The sequence below is a fragment of the Polyodon spathula genome, chromosome 3 (genome assembly GCF_017654505.1).
Source record: "Polyodon spathula isolate WHYD16114869_AA chromosome 3, ASM1765450v1, whole genome shotgun sequence".
NCBI classification, from domain to species: domain Eukaryota; kingdom Metazoa; phylum Chordata; class Actinopteri; order Acipenseriformes; family Polyodontidae; genus Polyodon; species Polyodon spathula.
The window spans coordinates 56,678,233-56,700,571 of NC_054536.1; the positions used below are offsets into that span (position 1 = coordinate 56,678,233).

At 36.5% G+C, this 22,339-nt stretch overlaps 1 protein-coding gene across 1 annotated transcript; it reads left to right on the forward strand.

The window, feature by feature from the left end:
• The first annotated feature begins 37 nt into the window (after positions 1–37).
• LOC121313220 (pleckstrin homology domain-containing family F member 2-like) lies at positions 38–22,008 on the forward strand. Its single transcript, XM_041245546.1, has 2 exons — positions 38–173; positions 18,733–22,008. Exon 2 carries the CDS (start codon positions 18,744–18,746, stop codon positions 19,479–19,481), a length of 738 nt encoding a protein of 245 aa, XP_041101480.1. The 5' UTR covers positions 38–173; positions 18,733–18,743; the 3' UTR covers positions 19,482–22,008.
• The last annotated feature ends 331 nt before the right edge of the window (positions 22,009–22,339 follow it).

Sequence of the window (22,339 nt, forward strand, 5' to 3'; positions counted from 1 at the left end):
TCCCTGCTCCCGTCACCGCCGCCGGGAGCCATATTGCTATTGCTTGCAAATTGTCGAGCGGCAGGAAAGAAGAGTGAATTCGTGCAGCGGGACTAGTCGTAGCTAGCTACTTTTAAATTGGATTAAAAGGGATTTCAATTTATCTCCAAGTACCTGGCAGAAATTAAGAACTGGTAGGTCTTTTTTCAAGCTTTTGTTGTTTTACACAGTGGGGAAGCATTGAACTTTCTGGCAGTTTACTGAACTAAACCGAACGAGAGGAATGTGACTGACACCCAGGGGGTTGTTCTGAAAACAAGCTAGTTTAGTTCGGTTGCAAGTTTTTACTGACAGCCACCCGGTTGAAACAGCTGAGGAAACGAAAGTCATAACTGTTGAAAAAATACTGTGTTGTAATGCGGAACCGAATGTATATTTACAAGTAATGTTTCCGTTGGAAAAAGTAATAAGCTCTGGTGAGAAGAGTGCCATTCAGTCACACTGTACTGCCAATAAATATTTCCACATATGTCTAGTCAATGTGTCATCTTTATTGTGTTTCGGATAAGAGGATACATTGGTAGCTGAAACCCGATGAGTGGTGTACTTTCACTCTCAGATACAAAAAATACAAGGTGAGATTGAGGAAGTGTTTGATTGCCTGCGCTACTGTATTTATGAAAACCAAAATAAATTATATAAAATTTAGACTTTCCGGTGGGTTATCTATTCTGTTCTGTAATTAAAGCACACAGTCCTCTTTGCCTTGAAGTTTAATGTGTAAGGTGGAAGTATTTGCTGATGCATGCAGCATGTGTGTGCACTTTTTACACTTCTGATTGCTGAGTAAGTGCTTCATTATATATCTACCTACACACGTGCTTGTCTGAAAAGTGCACATCAACTCAAAAGTCAGTCAGTGTAAATGCAAATACTAATGTAGTTACTCCCGTTAAACCTTTTATTTCTCTGAAATTAAAAAAAAGAAAGAAAAAAAGAAACTGCTTAGGTTATAGAGTGCTGCATAACTAGTTTGTTTAGTAGGATAGTGAGATTCGGTCCACTCTTAACAGGTAGGGTTAAGATTCTACTCTTAATTTGTACTTTAGAATTTATAATTTTGAACATAACTATTAAAAGTGACGTAGAGGTTAATTTCTTAGTTTTTAGATTCAACAGAAAGACAGTTTGGGTGTTCACTAACAGACAATTTTAAACATGAGCAATGTGCTGAAAAGGAAGTTCATATACCCTAACTGATGGAACATAGAAACATACTGCATGGCATTAAACAGAATGTTAACCATATACATTTGTAAAACAGGCACAAAAGGGTTTAATGTAAAACTTTTGCATATTTTAGTAAACTGTCAAATTAATAAAAGCATAAGTGCAATTATTCCTCTTGAGCTATGTTGAGCAAAATTGCCTTTTTGTGTAACTTTGAATGTTGTGTATTTTCTGCAACAAAGATGTTTATAAAAGTAGTACTTCAGCTACACTATTATTATTGTGAGTATTATTGTATGATTTACAAATATTAATGAGAAATGTTGTCTGGAATAAACTATTGACCACATTTTGCATTGACTTCAGGGAGTTGCAGGATGCCTGGTACACACTGTCTGTACTGTAGTAGTTGTTTTTGTATGTTATATAAAGGAACTATTCCATGAAAATGTTTGTTTTTATTTGCACTGTATTGTCATCAATATAAGACTAATGGCAAGCCCAACATTTTTGTGGTCATATTAAAGTCTTGGTAGTTGTTTGATTACTTAACCATTATCAAATGCTGTATTTTCTTGCAAGGTTCAGTTCAGGGATGGCACTAACCCATTGCAAATCAGTTTGACCTATTCCTGTTTTTGCTGTGAGTTTAGTAAGACACATCTGAGCTTGTTCCCCTTGGGCCACTGAGCTAGTGTTTTTACTGGCCCATATGCAATTTTAACTATATATATTTATATTTTTCATGATGGTTTTTATTTTCAGAATGTTTCTGTCTACGGTAACCAAAGAGAGCCCACGTCTCAACAAAGTAGCTACATTAATCCTTTCAATATATGCACATATGTGTGTGCTTGTCAGAAAATGAAAATACTGTATTCAAGATTTGAAAATGATGGTGTACAAGTGATACTCTTTCACAAGCAAACCTGCAACCAAGCTGTTACCATATGGTCACAGCAATGTTAAAACTGAATTATAATTATCCTAATTAGGGATGGGTCAGTGTAGTCGAATGCACGATTACAAGGAAAAAGATTTCTAATAGCACATTACATATGAGTACAAAAAAAAAAAACACACACACACACACATTAGCTACTAGTAGAAGCAAACCCGTCTTATTTTTTAATGCTGACGCTTAACATGTGTTGTCAGTATTAAATATAAGGACCCTAATTAATTATGCAATGCTAATAATAGCAGCATTCTACAGTAATTCAGTTTGAAATTGTTGCCAACTCTGGACTGCAGTTCAATGTAAAACACCAACTGTTGACTTTCTGTGAATGGATGGAGTAACGTCAACATTTGCACTGACCATTAAAAGTACAACCAGGTATCCTTGTTTTGAATTATTTACAGGTTATTGACTAACAACATAATTTGACTTGGATTCATCTGATGTTACTACTTGATGGTTAGTTGTAATTAGTAATGTTAAATGTTATTGAAATGTATTTTATATTGTTTTGGCCAGTTTACAATATTTACACTTAAGGTTATTTTATAAATATTATTTGTTAGAATTAAACAGATGTAGAATATTTAGGTTGCTATATGATAGGTGTTATTTTATTCTGAATACACTGCAGCAAAAAATATTATTTGCACATTATTATGCTACGGTTGCTTTAATTGGAAGAGATACACACTGTGACGTTGCAGCTCATTGAGGTTCTGTATTTTAATTCAGTAAACAAAAGAAAAAACATGACTAATGAATATTGTGGGTATTGAATGCATACATCCTGGGTACTGAATGCATAAATCCTGTCTTGGACATTGTTTGTACACTTTGTGAACCCGGATAAAGTTTACTGCCTTACACACGCATTTGCCTTTTATTCTTGGGAGCGTAAGGGACCAGAGTTCGGGTAACCGAACACACAAAAATGTTGCACTCTTTGTATTCAAATAGAAAATTATTTGAACTTCCCATCCCTAATTGTAATAATAAATACTATTAAAACAATACTCATAATTCAAAATAATAGCAATACCTCTCGGAGTGTTGTCACTAATGTAGCCTCTCCCAGGTCAGCGCCAATCTTGCTGAATGATACCAATGAGTCCTGAAAAGATTGTGAATGCCTTTTTTTGACTTGAACACATCAGATCCCAAATCAAAAAGTTAGACTATTCGATCACGTATCTGGGCATCCATCGGAACATCTTACTGTGAGACTGGATATGATCTAAAAGAAATGCTGAGTTTACAACAAGTAAAGCTGCTGTTTTATCTACAAGTCTGGGAAACTGACACCAAACAAAGCAGAACATTAAACTCTCGTAATGAAGCTGCCACTTTAAATGTTTGTCTTCATTTTTTTTTCATAATTACTTTTGATTTATTGATTTCAGCACTTTCCTTTTGGCTTATTGGTTGCTTAGTTGTAAAAACTCGATTTGTAAAATTTGCCATGTCGCAGGAACGAGTACCAACAGAGCACTTCAGTACGTAGTTTCAGATTCTGACTGTACTACAAATATGACTTGCGGCGGGAAAGTTAGATTAGTTCATAGTTATGTTTTTAATAAATGGTTTTTAAATTATTTTTCAGCTTCATGGCACACTGTCCCATTTTCCTGGATTTATGTAACAGAAGCCATGTGCACTATATATATATATATACACACACACACACACACTACCGGTCAAAAGTTTTGGAACACCCCCATTTTTCCAGTTTTTATTGAAATTTAAGCAGTTCAAGTCCAGTGAATAACCTGAAATGGTACAAAGGTAAGCGGTAAAATGCCAGAGGTTAAAAAAAAAAGTTTAGGTTAACAAAAACTGAAAAATAATGTATATTTCAGAGTTATACAAAAAGGCCTTTTTCAGGGAACAAGTAATGGGTTAACAACTTACAGCTGTTCTGCAGCGATGGAAGTAAATTAAGCCTTGAAAGTTGATGCTAACAATTCCTACAGGTGTCCAAACTTTTGTTGATTACTTACAAACCCTCTGTCTGTATAAAAGCAGTGTTGGAACAGACTGTGTTACTATACCCTCTTAAGCATTATTTGGACAGTATTGTACAGCAGGAAGTAGTGTATTGCTATTATAATGGCGAGAAAAAGGCAATTAATAAAGGAAGACAGACAGACCATTTAAACCCTTAAATGTAGGTCTTTCCTTTAGAGAAATTGCAAAGAAAGCCAAGGTGTCAGTGAGTACAGTTTCCTACACCATCAAAAGGCACTTGGAAACTGGAGGAAACTCTGACAGGAAGAAGCCTGGCAGACCCAAAGCCACAACAGGTCTTATGGACCGATGAATCAAAATTTGAAATCTTCGGTTCATCACGCAGGATTTTTGTACGCCGTCGAGTAGGCGAAAGGATGATTCCTCTTTGTGTGACACCAACTGTCAAACATGGAGGAGGAAGCGTGATGGTCTGGGGCTCTTTTGCTGGATCCAGAGTCTGCGACTTGCCAATTGTTTTTTTGTTCTATGTTTTAATTTCCGAGGTCATTGAGACATTAAACTGTGTAAATTTCAATAAAAACTGGAAAAATTGAGGTGTTCTAAAACTTTGGACTGGTAGTGTGTGTGTGTGTGTATGTATGTATGTGTATATATATATATATATATATATATATATATATATATATATATATATATATAATATATATAATATACATACTAATATATGTAATTATACTAGTTAAATGTAACCGTCCCAGTTGGTCCAGTGGTGCCTGATAACTAGAGGCTACACTGCCATCTCTACCGTGCCATGGTTAATGTCGTACCCTGTTGTTACCTGTACACTGTGGCTAATCAAGTCTTCGGCTAGAGCATTCAATATCACAAGACGGGCTTCACCGGATAGTAAAGCTCTTTTCTTCAGTGTATTGCAATCACTAAATAAATTATACCTTAGATTTAAATGAAACTAATTGTCCTTGAATATAAATGCTCCAAATGTGGACCAATGAACTGCTGCCCGTCAGAGTGACAGGTCACTAAATGTTTTCACAACTGAGCTTGTAAGCTTTCCAACGATACCGCCTTTTTCAGTCTAGCTGCTACAGTGACGGAGCAATAGGCTCAAAACGCAACCTAAGCTGTGAACTCTGTCACATGATGAGAGGCTTAACTTCAGGCGATTGTAGTTCCGGCTAGGAGTACTGCGTATACGCACACTGGTAGGTAGGTGGCTTTTACGGTGCCTGAGTAATATGTGTGTAACCTTCGGTGTCCTGGCGCCCCAAAAGAGTTAAAGCGAAAGTCACTGTATGCAGAACAACACCTAGATAGACTTAATATCGTCTTTTTTTTTTTTTTTCAAAACTGTTTGTTTACTTTAGTGTACAGAGTTTCTATAATCCTTAAAGATAGCGGCCGAGAAGTCTTGCGGTACTTTAAAATATCCAGAACTACTTTTATTTATTTTAACCAGAACTACTCAGAATGCGGCTCATAGTGTTTCATCACTGACACCCACTTCCTTAGAGATTGTTGTAGCGTTACAGGCATTCTAAATTGGATGAAAAATACGGTAGCTTTGTGTCTTAAAATATCTGTGGGATTTTCCCGCACTGAAAGTTGCATATATGCGGGAGCAACTTGGAAAATGCACAATTCCTGCAATCCTGTGCTGAAATTCAAGTCCTGTAGACTAAAGAAAATGTAAAAAACAATAGAAAAATAAACAGCACTTTATGCTTTCATTTCAACGAACACACGAGGTACAGTCAATCAGAATCGTGGATTTAAACAAAACAAACAAATCCTTCCCTCCTGGAGGAACAAAGGAGGGTGTGTGGATTGAATCAGCCTATCAGTGACTTGTTTTGTCAACAAGCATGTGCTCAGACAGCAACTGGCAAATCGGTTAAGAGTATATAGCTGCAGAACGAAATCTCATATAGCATAGCTCTCGCAGGGTAGCTCACATAGGGTAGTTTTGCGTGCGCAACTCGTAATTACATCGTGCTTCGTTTACCCTCAAGACCACTACCATGTGACCATAAAAGGTATGGGAGGGGGAGAATACTGAACATAGTGATTACCCTGTGAGAATTAATTGGTGATCCACGGCCAATACCCCAAGAACCTTAGGTCTAGGATTATTGGTTATGAAATAAACTTAGTTTTAGTACCTAAATTCATCACCCTTATCATGTGATCGGGCTGTAGCATATAATTATGATGTCTTATGAGTTGCGCATGCAGCATGCAGCACTACCCTGTGTGAGCTGCCTGTGGGATCTACGCTGTGCAGGTCTGTATTCTGCAGCAATAGCCGTCTCAGATCAGTCACTGTTTGGATTGCTTGTGCCTTTTAAAGGGCAGAGTCTAGGGGCACACTGATTTGCTCTTGTTAATGACAGCCAGTGTTTCTAGCTGCCCAGTAAAACTGATGGGCGGCTTCAGTCTCTGCCCGTCAACTAGCTTTTGAAACCATGCCTAACAGGTAATGAAATCATTGTTTGGTGAAATAATTAAAGTTTAACAAAGTTAAAGAGTCACTATATTGATGTTTATAATTTAATATATGGCAAGTTTAAGAACTTTTAACTCATTTTAATTTTGTTCGTAAAAATATGTTTTGTTCTAAAATAGGCATGGTCATAAAAAAAATCAAGTACAGTGCACGGTGTCATAAGAACATAAGAACATAAGAAAGTTTACAAACGAGAGGAGGCCATTCGGCCCATCTTGCTCGTTTGGTTGTTAGTAGCTTATTGATCCCAAAATCTCATCAAGCAGCTTCTTGAAGGATCCCAGGGTGTCAGCTTCAACAACATTACTGGGGAGTTGATTCCAGACCCTCACAATTCTCTGTGTAAAAAAGTGTCTCCTATTTTCTGTTCTGAATGCCCCTTTTTCTAAACTCCATTTGTGACCCCTGGTCCTTGTTTCTTTTTTCAGGCTGAAAAAGTCCCTTGCGTCGACACTGTCAATACCTTTTAGAATTTTGAATGCTTGAATTAGGTTGCCACGTAGTCTTCTTTGTTCAAGACTGAACAGATTCAATTCTTTTAGCCTGTCTGCATATGACATGCCTTTTAAGCCCGGAATAATTCTGGTCGCTCTTCTTTGCACTCTTTCTAGAGCAGCAATATCTTTTTTATAGCGAGGTGACCAGAACTGCACACAATATTCAAGATGAGGTCTTACAAGTGCATTGTACAGTTTTAACATTACTTCCCTTGATTTAAATTCAACACTTTTCACAATGTATCCGAGTATCTTGTTAGCCTTTTTTATAGCTTCCCCACATTGCCTAGATGAAGACATTTCTGAGTCAACAAAAACTCCTAGGTCTTTTTCATAGATTCCTTCTCCAATTTCAATATCTCCCATATGATATTTATAATGTACATTTTTATTTCCTGCGTGCAGTACCTTACACTTTTCTCTATTAAATGTCATTTGCCATGTATCTGCCCAGTTCTGAATCTTGTCTAGATCATTTTGAATGACCTTTGCTGCTGCAACAGTGTTTGCCACTCCTCCTACTTTTGTGTCGTCTGCAAATTTAACAAGTTTGCTTACTATACCAGAATCTAAATCATTAATGTAGATTAGGAATAGCAGAGGACCTAATACTGATCCCTGTGGTACACCGCTGGTTACCACACTCCATTCTGAGGTTTTTCCTCTAATCAGTACTTTCTGTTTTCTACATGTTAACCACTCCCTAATCCATGTACATGTGTTTCCTTGAATCCCAACTGCGTTCAGTTTGAGAATTAATCTTTTGTGCGGGACTTTGTCAAAAGCTTTCTGGAAATCTAAATAAACCATGTCATATGCTTTGCAATTATCCATTATCGATGTTGCATCCTCAAAAAAATCAAGCAAGTTAGTTAGGCACGATCTCCCTTTCCTAAAACCATGTTGACTGTCTCCCAGTACCCTGTTACCATATAGGTAATTTTCCATTTTGGCTCTTATTATAGTTTCCATAAGTTTGCATATAATAGAAGTCAGGCTTACTGGTCTGTAGTTACCTGGTTCAGTTTTGTTTCCCTTTTTGTGGATCGGTATTACGTTTGCAATTTTCCAGTCTGTCGGTACCACCCCTGTGTCAAGAGACTGCTGCATGATCTTGGTTAGCGGTTTGTAAATTACTTCTTTCATTTCTTTGAGTACTACTGGGAGGATCTCATCCGGCCCAGGGGATTTGTTTATTTTAAGAGCTCCTAGTCCCTTTAACACTTCTGCCTCAGTTATGCTAAAGTTATTTAAAACTGGATAGGAACTGGATGACATGTGGGGCATGTTGTCAGTATCTTCCTTTGTAAAAACTTGTGAAAAGTAATCATTTAACATATTTGCTATTTTTTTTTCTTCCTCTACGATTTTGCCATTTGTATCTCTTAAACATTTAATCTCCTCTTTGAATGTTCTCTTGCTGTTGTAATATTGGAAAAACATTTTGGAATTGGTTTTAGCTCCCTTAGCAATGTTCATTTCTATTTCTCTCTTGGCCTTTCTAACTTCCTTTTTGACTTGCATTTGCAGTTCTGTGTACTCTTTCTGTGTACTTTCTTTTTGGTCCTTTTTTAATGCTCTGTAAAGTGCCTTTTTTCGCTGAATATTTTTTTTAATTGATCTATTAAACCATTTTGGCAATTTAGTTTTACATTTAGATTTGTCTACTTTAGGGATATAATTGTTTTGCGCCTCTAGTACTACATTTTTGAAGAACAACCATCCTTCTTCTGTGGGTGTTTTCTCTATTTTACTCCAATCTACTTCTGTTAGTCTCTGTTTCATACCTTCATAGTTTGCTTTTCTAAAATTGTAAACCTTAGCTTTAGTCTTTACTTTTGGGGATTTAAAAAACACTTCAAATGAGACCATGTTGTGGTCTGAGTTTGCCAGTGGTTCTCTGACCTCTGTTTTAGTTATTCTATCTTCGTTATTTGAAAAGACTAAATCAAGGCATGCCTCCCCTCTAGTGGGTGCCTTCACAAATTGTGTTGGGAAGCAGTCATTTGTCATTTCCACCATTTCTATTTCATCCTTCGCGCTACCCACCGGGTTTTCCCATTTTATTTGGGGGAAGTTGAAATCCCCCATTAGTATGGCTTCTCCTTTGCTACACACATTTCTAATGTCATTGTATAACAGATTATTGTGCTCACCGTCTGAATCTGGCGGTCTATAGCATGCTCCTATTATTATGCCTTTTGAATTTTTGTCTGTTATTCTGACCCATATTGATTCGGTTTTATTTTCTTTGTCCAGGTTTAACACCTGGGCTTCAAGACTGTTTCTTATGTATAGCGCTACCCCTCCTCCTCTTCTGTCCTGCCTGTCTTTCCTATACAGTGTATACCCACAAATATTATATTCGTCCCCATCACTCTCAGATAAACAAGTTTCTGTAACACCTATCACATCATAGTTACCTGTTAGTGCAGTAGCTTCAAGTTCTAGAATTTTGTTTCTGATACTTCTAGCATTTAGATAAATACATTTAATGGTTGTCTTACCTGAGTTGTTGTTCTTGTTTTGATGCGGTCTCCCTTCTGTTTTTTTGTTGATTTCTCCCCCCTTCCTTTCTAGTTTAAATGCTTCCGAACCTGCTCGAGGATCTTTTCTCCAAGTAGACTAGTTCCCTTGTTATTTAAATGCAGTCCATCCCGTCTATACAGATAGTCCTCGTTGTAGAATGTGGTCCAATGATCAAGATAGGTGAAGCCTTCCCGTGTGCACCACGTCTTCAACCATTGGTTTTGATTTATTATTTCCAGCTGTCCATATGGTCCTTTGCAAGGTGCGGGTAGTATACCAGAAAATACCACAGTTTTGGTTTTCTCTTTTAATTTCCTTCCTAGCTCTCTGAATTTGTTTTGCAGGGATTTTGGTCTGTCTCTTCCAATGTTGTTTGTACCGATGTGGACGACTACTACCGGGTCGTCTCCTGTTCGTTCTAGGAGCCTGTCCACGTTTTCAGTGATGTGCTTGACCGAGGCTCCCGGAAGGCAGCACACTGTTGTAGTAAGGGGGTCCAAACTGCGAACTGAACTTGCTGTGTTTCTCAATATGGAGTCCCCAACAATCATGACCTCCCTTCTTTTTACTGTCTTGTCACCACTGTCAATAGGGTCCTGGATGTTGTTCCTTTCATTCTCTTGTTGTTGGTTCTGCTCATCACAATTCTGAAGTGACTCAAATCTGTTGGTTGTTTTGATTTCTGGTGGTTGTTTTGACGAAGTTTCTTTTTTTCCCTGCTTCTGCCTACCTGAACCCAGCTGTTCTGACCTTCTATCTCCCTGGTGGCTTTCAGTCTGTTAGGGGTGATGCAGACTTCCATGAATTGTGGGTGTGCCAGTTCCTCAAGATCTTGTTGCTGTCTCACTTCTTCCAGCTCCATTTCTAGCATGCTTACTAGTTTATGCAAATCCTGGATCGCGCGGCACTTTACGCACACTTGGTTTAGCTCCGCTGGGTTTTCTCGGATTTCCCACATCAAGCAGGTGTCACAGATTACAGGCTTGAAGACCATGTTGAGGGTTTTTTTTTTTGAAGTTTAGTTTCTTCTGCAGCCGTCAACCTGCTTTCAAACTGCTTCGAAACTGCTCTGTACTTTTCCACGCTGTACTTCTCCCACTCGCTGTCGCTGGGAAGACTGCCTCGTTTAACTGCGTTGTTCTGCTGTGCTGTCGGCTCCTCCCCTCGCCCGTGTCTCAAAACGGCGCTGAATTTGAATCAGCTGCTCCGAGTTTCAGCTTGTTTGTTATCAGAAAAACACACGCGGCTGTGTTTCCCCAATGTCCTCTGTTTTCTGATTAAAGCAATTCAAGATGCAATTTCTCCTTTCTGCTTCGAAACTGCTCTGTACTTTTCCACGCTGTACTTCTCCCACTCGCTGTCGCTGGGAAGACTGCCTCGTTTAACTGCGTTGTTCTGCTGTGCTGTCGGCTCCTCCCCTCGCCCGTGTCTCAAAACGGCGCTGAATTTGAATCGGCTGCTCCGAGTTTCAGCTTGTTTGTTATCAGAAAAACACACGCGGCTGTGTTTCCCCAATGTCCTCTGTTTTCTGATCCTTTTTTTTTCTGTGTCCTATTATGTTTGTTATAATAGAAGTATGTCACCATGGTAACTCCATGGATACAATTAAATTGTAAGTATTGCTGATAGGTGTGAGATTTTAAAGGCTATAGCTTGGAAACCTTTTTCTTTAAACCATGCATATTTGTCATGCGATTGTATTCTTTTGTATGCAGGTCATTGCGACAAATTCCTGACACTGACTGTTGGTTTTAGGGTTTACTATGTTATAAACATAACTTGCTAACTTTCTTTTGCTTTAATGTGTCTTATACCATCCTGGTAGCAGGATCATTTTGATCACATACTGTTATTGTGGCAAATAGGTTTCCAATGGAGGAACATTGTGAACCTGCAGCCAAAAAATACCACACCCAACTACCGCAAATGTAATACTGATCCACAAAAAGGGAGACAGATATGAACCAGGTAACTATAGACCAATAAGCCTGACTTCTATTATATGTAAACATATGGAAACTATAATAAGATCCAAAATGGAAGATTATCTATATGGTAACAGTATCCTGGGAGACAGTCAGCATAGTTTTAGGAAAGGGAGATCGTGTCTAACTAATCTGTTTGATTTTTTTGAGGATGCAACATCGACAATGGATAATTGCAAAGCATATAACACAGTTTATTTAGATTTACAGAACGCTTTTGACAAAGTCCTGCAAAGTTTAACTCTCAAACTGAACGTATTAGGGATTCAAGGAAATTCATGCACCTGGATTAGGAAGTGGTTAACATGTATTAAACAGAAAGTACTAATTAGAGGAGAAACCTCAAAATGGAGCGAGGTAACCAGTGGCATACCACATGGATCAATATTAGGTCCTCTGCTCTTCCTAATCTGCATTAAATCTCTGCAGTCCACTTATTCAACGCTTGTCAAGCGCGTCAGGTCCAACTTATTTTCACACGTGCTGTTTATTTTACACGCACTGTTTAAAATATATATATATATATATATATATATATATATATATATATATATATATATATATATATATATATGGAGTAAAACAGCTTTAAAAGGCACTGCATAACAAAAGGACACTCTGTACTGCATCTCCAGCCAAGCCTCACTCCTTGTTCGCTGTATTTTTCACATACCTCTTCATAGTTGTGCATACTGATAAATCCTCTCCTGATCGCTCGTTTTATCACCAAACTCCTCAATAACGAAATCCAAGTAATTTTATTACTATAACATCTCAAAAAGCTCTGCAAATGTCAGTGATATTCTTTGAGCGCTGGATGCAGAAGCAGCTATCTTCTTTATTTGTGTCCGTGTTATCTCTCTGGTGATGTATTGCTCAGACACGCACCTTGCCCCCCCCACACACCTTTTTTTCCGGCTTCTCTTGGCTCCTATCGGTCTCACTCGGCCATTGAAAAGTTTTCTCAGCTTTTTCTGGAGAAAAACTGACTAGAGACCTGTGCTTGACATCATTGATGTCGGACAGAAAAGGGAAAATTGTAATGTTGGACCTGGTTCGACATTTGCAGACAACGCAAAAATTATCTAAACAGCATTCAGAATTGGACAGATACATGGCAAATGACATTTAGTAGAGAAAAGTGTATTGCACGCAGGGAATAAAAAACTCCAACAAAATACTTGGATATATAGTGAAAAGTGTTGAATTTAAATTAAGGGAAGTAATGTTAAAACTTTAGAGTGCATTAGCAAGACCTCATCTAGAATATTGTGTTCAGTTCTGGTCACCTCACTACAAAAAGAATACTGCTGCTGTAGAAAGAGTGCAAAAAAGAGCGACCAGAATAATGCCAGGTTTAAAAGGCATGTCCTATGCAGACAACTTAAAATAATTGAATCTATTCAGTCTTGAACAAAGAAGACTGCGGCGATCTGATTCAGGCATTATTCTAAAAGGTATTGACAATGTCGACACAAGGGACTTTTTATTCCTGATAAAAGAAATAAGGATTTGGTTATTAAGACAGCGTTTTGTTTATTAAAATTCTAGTTTTGAAGTAACATTGGAAACCTCATGATAAAAAAAAAAAAAAATGTACTGTGTTCTTCATCTGTCTTGTATTTAACCGTTTTGACAGACCTGCATGTATTTGGTATCACAGTGTTATGAACCAGTGTGATATATAAAATAGTACAGTACCAGTGATACCATATTTGTTCCACTGTGTTATAGCTGGTATTGCTGTGTTTTTCTAAATGGATTACTGTAAAAAAAAAATTCTGGGTAATTTCATTCACCATGTAGGCTATAACTCAACAGTAATCTTTAAATCTTTTTGTAAGGAGTTAACATTTAGGATGTAATACCACATGGAAATCTTTTATTCAGATAGTGCATACTGAACTGTATGATTTGATTTTATTATTTTCTTTTTCTTAATTACTGTGCTGTCTAGTTACACCAACACTAATACCTACAGTAATGCCCATTGCACTGTTTTAAGTATACAGTGCTTATAGAAAGTCTACACCCCCTTGAACTTTTTTTTCACATTTTGTTTTGTCAGTGCCTCAGTTTCATGCATTTAAATGAGATATTCATGCATTGATATGAAATATTTATTGGCAAAGAAACACTTGTTATACACATGTTATTTTTATCCTGAAAACATCCATTATTTTCAGAGTCAACCATGCAAATAAACACTTTGGGGAAAAAAAAACAAAAAAACATACTACACACAAATCCCCAACATGTTCTTTTTAAAATACAAAAACCACAAATGGTCTGCAAGCAAAGTATCTAAAATATACACAATTTTGCAAGCAACACATCTATTTAAAAACAGGCCAGAAGCACAGGTAAACATACTTGCCCTCAGAAGCCTTTTTCTTTTTTTTATCTTTAAAAGTTGTTAAATGTTTATACCAACACAAACATAATGCATTGGCTTCATTTTCACAATATTATACACAAGAATAAATATTTTTCCAAAGTGCAAAAATGAACTAGCCAAATGTTATCCTACAATCATTCATTTTAAAGATCAAACAAGCAAATAAGTGTTACATAAATAATACTACAAATCTGTATGTATTTTTCCTTTTTTTGCATTTTATAAAAAATTAATCTGCATAAATACAAATAGGCATTTCTGCAAGCTACGTCATCAACAGCCCAGAGCTGCAACACATTTCCATCCAAAAACATTCATTTACAAGCTGGTTGCTTTTTCAAAACCAAAAAAATCATTAATTAAAAAAATGTACCACAATCTTTACCTGCATTGTTATGCATCATGAAAACCAAACAAACAGCATACAACATATATACTATAGCATGGCATAAACACCCACAGCAATTTTGCAGTCAAAGTAATAAATAAGCATAACTTCCTGTGAGTTGTCGAAACACCTCAGGATTAACACAGGGAACCTTATTCTCAGTTCATATGCAATAAACTCTTTTTTTAATGGCAGTTCTGTTAGTCGGTTCAATTTGTGACTGAAGTTTTTGTTGAGCCAAATTAAAGGCATGTTTTCGCCTGTACTTTCTCCTCCCCCCGAGTGGGTTTACAAAATCCTAATACTAAACAAGCAAACAAACAAATTAGTAAATAGCATTTAGTACTCCATTAACTAAAAACAGTATTGTAGAGGATTAGTAATTCAACAATGCTGTGGCTGATAGAGTGTTTTATATAAAAAAAAAAAAAGAAAAAAAAAATTAAATTTACAGTATAATTGTAAATCTTGAAAAACTACTCACTTCTAAATCTTTTGTAGTCATTTTTGTATTACTTTAGTATAAATACATGTTAATTTGGATTCATATGTTGCTTTTTTCTGACTTTATGTGAACGAAAAGACACAAAAGCACCCGTTTTCTCATTGGAAATAGTGATATTTTGAAATTTACCTGTCCTGGTCACAAAAGCAAAGTTTGTGGGGAATAATAGCCATTTTCTATACTTTTGAGGCATAATAACACTTACTACCCAGGAACAAAAATTGTGTAACATAGTGTAATCAGAATGGTTAAACAAATAATCCATAAGATTGTTTATTTTATTTTTGAATGGCGCTAACACAATCCAATACATTACTGTGCTATTAAACTGTATCAACGTGCGCAACAGGTTTCTACTTAAAATGTAGAAATATAATATTTATTTTATACTAATCCAATTGCTCTGAGAAAACGTTTATTTAACAATATCTCTTTTTTCTCAGATAGGTGTCAAAATTATTGGCACCCCTAAAGATTCTTATAAATAAAATCAAAATAAAATTTGCATAAACATTCTACTTTTTTAAGTACATATCAGTCTTAAGGAACTATATTGTGGCCTTCCATGGCTTCCTGTTTCACTGGGGTATAAAAATGAGGTAACACGTATGTAAAATCCATTTGTCATCCATCACCATGGGGAAAGGCAAAGAACTGTCAAATGAAGAGAGACAAATGGTTGTTGACCATCATAAATCAGGCAATGGGTACAAAAAATTAGCTAAAAACCTAAATATACAACTTACCACAATTAGGGAAATAATTAAGAAGTTCAAAACCAGTGGAACAGTGGTTAATCTGCCTGGTAGAGGACGCAAGTGCATCTTGCCCCCATGCACAGTGAGGAAGATGGTTCAGGAGGCAAAGAAGAGTCCAAGGGCCACAAGTGGAGAATTACAGAACTTGTTTGCATCTTGGGGTCACCAAGTCTCCAAATATACAGTTAGACGCCACCTCCATGCCAATAGCCTATTTGTAAGGGTTGCCAGAAAAAAAGCCTTTATTGAGAGCAACCAACAAATGTAAGTGCCTGGAGTCTGCTAAACGACATTGGCACTTGGATTGGAACCGGGTGCTAATGTCAGATGAGACGCAAATAGAGCTCTGGCCACGCACACCAGCGGTGGGTTTAGCGTCGAAAGAAGGATGCATCTGCAGAAAAGAACTCATGCCTACTGTAAAATATGGTGGTGGATCATTGATTTTATGGGGCTGTTTTGCTTCCACTGGTCCTGGGGCCCTTGTTAAGGTCAACGTCATCATGAACTCTACCAAGTACCAGGACATTTTAGCCAGAAACCTGGTTGCCTCTGCCAGGAGGCTGAAACTTAGCTGTGAGTGGATCTTCCAGCAAGCACACATCAAAATCCACAAAGAAATGGTTAATTGACTTCAAAATCAAGCAATGGTCATCTCAGTCTCCAGACTTGAATCCCATTGAAAACCTGTGGTTTGAATTGAAAAGGGCAGTCCATAAGCGCAGACCGAATGATATCAAGGATCTGGAAAGATTCTGTATGGAGGAATGGTCTAAAATCCCTTCCAATGTGTTCTCCAATCTTACAAAAAATTATAGAAAAAGGCTTAATGCCGTTATCCTTTCAAGGGGAGGGTGCACAAAGTACTGAAAACAAGGATGCTAATAATTGTGACACTTAGATTTTTTGGAAATTAAATTTATAATTTGAGAAATGTGTAATTTTGGTTGATTCCCTTGAATTATTAATAAAGTACAATATATTCCACATGTTGGAAAATTACAACATAGCTCATTCAGGTCTCTACGTTTTAGGTTTTTAACTGCTGGCCCCTCGGGCCACTGAGCTAATTTTTACTGGCCCGGATGCAATTTTATCTGGCTCAATATGTTTATATATTTTTTCATGATGTTTTTATTTTCAGTATGCTTCTAGCTGTGTATGGTAACCAAAGAGAGCCCATGTCTGAAAAGAAAGTGGCTAAACGAACCCTTTCAATATATGTTACTTCAGCCATTAAACATGTATATAGCAAGGGCTAAAAGAAGTACGGTAATCCAAACTTGGGTAACACTGAAATTAGAAAGCCAATTTAACATTATGATGAATATAAAGACATACTGAATGATAAGTACAACAACACAGTAACTGTAAGAAAGTGCAAGATGCAAGATACTAGAGTTGGAAAGGAGATTTTTTTTTTTAAACTCTGGACTGTAGTTCAATGTAAAACATCTACTGTTGACTTTCTGTGAATGGATGGAGTAACGGCAACATTTGCATTGACCATTAAAAGTTCAACCAGATATCCTTATTTTGAATTATTTACAGGTTATTGAATAAACAAAGTAACTTGACTTCGATTCATCTGATGTAAGTGCTTGATGGCTACTTGTAATTAGTAATGTTAAACTATTGTAATGTTGGAATGTATTTTCTATTTGGCCATATATATTTATTATACTAGTTAAATGTAACCGGCCCAGCCAGGCCTGTGGTGCTTCATAACTACCGGCCAAACTGCGCTCTCTACCGGCCCTGGGCCACCGGGCCATGGTTAATGTCGAACCCTGTCATTACCTGTGTTTATTTTATTCAGCCTTTTTTGCTCATCTTTATCAGGGGTGCTAATAATTTTGGAGGTTACTTTCTAAGTGAATAACCACACACACACACACACACATATATATATATATATATATATATATATATATATATATATATATATATATATATATATATATATAAATAAATAAAATAGAAAAATAGTTTAGTTACATGTAGAGCTGTGTTTAAGTGGGTACACATGCAGGAGTGATGCAGTGTGTGATATAACAAACAAAGAGAGTTACAATCCAATTGGAAAGGAATTTTATTGTATCCAGGTCTGGTGACCAAATAATAGGACCCTGGCAATACACAACCTGTATTGAGTGGCATAAATAACAACGCGTTGCAATCCCAAACAATAAACACAAATATCCACCCCACAATAATACTAACACGGACACCAGTCCTGGATGCGTGCAGTAGTGCTCGTAGTGGGTGATACAGTTTATTAGTGACAATCGTGCAGTGCTGTTCCGGGTTGGTGCTGGCCCTTGGCGACAGCTCAGGAATTGTGTTTAGCCATCTAGTAATTTACAAGACAATTACAGACAAACAGAACACAAAACAAAAACACTCACGAATGTTTATTTCTCACAGGGTCTGTCACAGTCCTTTACCGTTTAAATGCTCAGACCAAACGAAGAAACAGATTACGATTCTCCGTCCCCTTTTATGCTGTCACACATGACTCCTTGGTAAACGAGTGCAACCGCCTCTCCAATCTGCAGCTGCCACATCGTTTCCCTTCTGGGTCAATGCAATGTTGCAACAGTGTCACACCCCTTCCAGGCTGGCCGACTTCCCTTGAACCCTTGGAAAGAACTGTCAGACCAGCCTGTCCATGGAACTCTGTTCTTACTGCTTCGCATCCTCACAGGTCGGGAAGGAGATTTACAACCAAGAATCATTGTATTTCTGTCACAAGTGCATACATACAGTTTTTCATTTTACACCAGTTTACAATTCTATTTCATTGTATGGTGCCATGTTTTTATATGCCGTGTAGTGTTTTGTTTACTTGCTTACCACTGTTAAAGTTCAAGTGTTTGATAAAACCCCCTATAATACAATTAAGTTAGGGAATACTTCTAGTAGGTTATAAAGTGTTGCACAAGTAGCTGTACAGTAGGACTATGGTGAACCCTATTTTTAAACTTTTCTTTTTTTTTTAATACAGGAAAAAAAAAGATGGTTGATCGCCTGGCAAACAGTGAAGCAAATTCAAAACGGATAAATGTTGTGGAGGGGTGCTTTGGAGCAGCTGGACAACCCCTGGCTATTCCTGGTAGAGTCCTCATCGGGGAAGGAGTGCTAACAAAGATGTGCAGAAAGAAACCGAAAGCCAGGCAGTTTTTTCTCTTCAACGACATCCTTGTGTACGGTAACATTGTCATTCAGAAAAAGAAGTACAACAAACAGCACATAATCCCTCTGGAAAATGTCACAATTGATTCTATTGAGGATGAAGGGGAACTGCGGAATGGGTGGCTTATAAAAACTCCTACCAAATCTTTTGCTGTTTATGCAGCTACCGCCACAGAGAAGTCTGAGTGGATGAACCACATCAGCAAGTGTGTATCCGACTTGCTTGACAAAAGCGGAAAGGCACCAAACAGTGAACATGCTGCAGTGTGGGTACCTGATTCAGAGGCCACCGTGTGTATGCGTTGTCAGAAAATCAAGTTTACACCAGTTAGCCGCAGGCATCACTGCCGCAAATGTGGGTTTGTGGTGTGTGGGCCCTGCTCAGAGAAAAAGTTTCTGCTTCCCAGTCAGTCTTCCAAGCCAGTGCGGGTCTGTGAATTTTGCTATGAGCAGCTCTCCAGTGGGCAGCTGAGTGCCACCTTGCTTCCCAGATCAGACTCTTACAAATTTCCTATGAATAACGTATCTGATGACGATGATGATGACGACAGCAGTGACTGAAGACAGCAAGTTTATTCTAATATTTAGAATATTTAACATAGAATCTTCAGCTGGGCTTGAACATTTTATTATTTTTTTAAAATGGTGCTTTAAAAAAATCTGAAGTCTTGTATTTTTTAATGATGATTTATTAAATTATGTAAATTCAAATGCTTCCAAAATATGTTCAGAGCTAAATTCCTGAGATTCCTAGATCCCTGTGTTTTGGGCTATTTTATAAAACCTATGTCCTATATTAACCATTTCACGTATGAAATATTGAAAATATCTGAAAAAAAGTAGTTTTGGACACACAGCAAATATATTTTTTCATTGAAATGTTTTAAGAAAATTCCACAGTTTACCTTGATTATGGGTAACGGTTGTTTTTTGCTGCTTAATATCTACATCTCATTAAGGGTGTCACTACAGGACTGGAATATACAAGTCTCTGGCTTGCCTAAATAATCCAAAGTGCTAATTTCAAATTCTGGTCTATAATGGGCTGCTTCTCTGGAATACCATGTCTCTTTTTTTTTTTTAAGCTCTAAATGTTCACCCATTAACCTTAAAGCAAGCATGTGCCTGTGCTGACTTTTTGCAGGGATATTAACTCTAGTGACTTTTTGTCTGTTTTGTAGCTGTACATATTTCTATTTTAAATCTCACTGGTAAATGAATGCTAAATTTGGTAGTTCTGTGTTATTTACCTGTCTCCTATTTGCATATTAAAAAGGTGTGCAGTATTTAATGAAAATAACATAAAGTAAAACCCATGTAACATATTTAACATTAAAACAAATATGCAAAAAGACTGTTGATCAGGATTGTTTGAACACACCAGTCATACCCTTTTCTGTTATTGCTTACGACAAATCAAGTGAAGGATTAATTACTTGACAAATGTGTTCTTTCAAATCTAAGGCTATATTTATCTTAATAAAGATTCTAATTTTAAACTGTTAAATTGGGAATAAATAGTTTTATACAAGGTCTTATATGCCACGCAGTGCCTTCATGAGATCACTCATAGCTTTCATAGTAGTTTGTGTTTTTCACACAAACAGTGCTCCTAATTGCTGTTGCTTGTGGGTGAGGAATGGTAGTGAGATATTCACAGTAGCCATACACGATGGCGTCCAATAGTATATTACATTATTAGTTTAGGTGGAATAATGGAATATGTAGATCACCAATATTTAAAGGAAATAGTAACAAAAAAGTTGAAGCAGTCTTACTTTTGAAGAAGTAAAAAGTATTTAATGCTGTAGATGTTATTTCCTGGATTTGCCAAATTTTCAGTCTGTCCACTACAGAAGTAAAATGCTAAGAAACTGGTTTCTGCTGTACTTCATGAAGAACGGTCTCAGGCTATGCATTATTACCTGTAGGGCTACAGAATGTCAAAATTGCAGTAACCTTTAAAACTAGGCTTAATGATAAGTAGATGGAATATGTTAGGGAGCACTGTATTGTAATGCTATTTGCAAAGCTATTTATCTTTTCTGCTGGCAAAAGGTTTAAAATGTCATGATGATGTAGGAAATAGTTCTACAGCTGATCCTTTTAGTATTGATGTTTGTCTTCTATACTAATCCTGGGAACACAGCATATTATTTTTTTCTTCTGTGTAGTCAATCAAGTCAAGGGTGTTATCTCTTGGTTAACTCTCTGGGATATTTATTAATTGCTTAGCTTGCTTGCAAGCATGGTTTGAGCCCAGAACCAGTTCTTTTAATGAACAGTGTGTGCTACTGTCGTACAGGATTTAATTTTCCTCATATTTTGAGCAATGCAAAATCCCAAATTTTGTTCAGATTTCAGTTGTTTGCATAGAATATAATTTGAATGTATAGAACCCTGCTCATTTATTAGTTTAGTGAAGCCTGTATAGTCTAAATCGGTTTAAAAAAAAAAAAAAAAAATCAGTATAAATTGGAATCTGTGTTTTGTTTTTTTTATTATTTTTATAAATGAAAAGATTAACAGTGTCTGATCATGATGTCAGTTGGCCATTGTTTATGAGATAAAATAGTGTTCTTTTATTGGTACTTTTTTGTCATTTTCTGAACCTACCATATAACCTGTATAAAATTGTCTGGATTATAAGTGGAGTACAAAAGGTTTGCTTTCTGTTTGTAAATTTGTGAATAATTTTTGTTGATTTTTATTTGTCTACTTTTTGATCAGTGCTGTGTGCTTTTGTCTTGTCCTATCAACTCAAATATAATTTGTATTTTTTTTTTATTTAATTTTTTTTTAATAGTTTGGTTGTAATGGGTGGTAAGTTTTATTGTTTTGTGTCATTTGTAATTCTTGTTAACACTTCCGAAAGGGCTAAAATCTGACTGTAACTCAGCATATTCTTGTTAGTTACTAATTTTCTAAAAAAAAGAAAAAGAAAAAAATATATATTGTGTTGCGCAATTATGGTGTCTGTTTGTTTTATTATCTGTATAACTATCATGGGATACCATTTTCAGAGCCTTTTACCGCAGTGTGGACAAAAACAGTTTTGTATCCAATCCATTTAACTTTTCTTTTTTTTTTTTTTTTTTTTTTTTTAACTGGTGATGTGCTAATGAAATCTAATTTAAAAAAAAAAAAAAGTGTTGTGTTTATTACATGTATTAATATAAATGATCCAGATAAGTTAATTGATTTGTGCCCAGTTTACATTAACTGTTTACAGTACAGTTTGGGTGCTTAATTTCCTAGAATTGAGTTTTGAGCGGCACTCTAGATTAAAAAGCTTTGAAAATGAAAATTTACATAAATTATAAAAAAGGTACTATGAAGTCTATCTATCTATATCTATATCTATATCTATATATACCAAATAAGAGCAAGTGTATGTTATTTCACAGTAAACCGCAGAA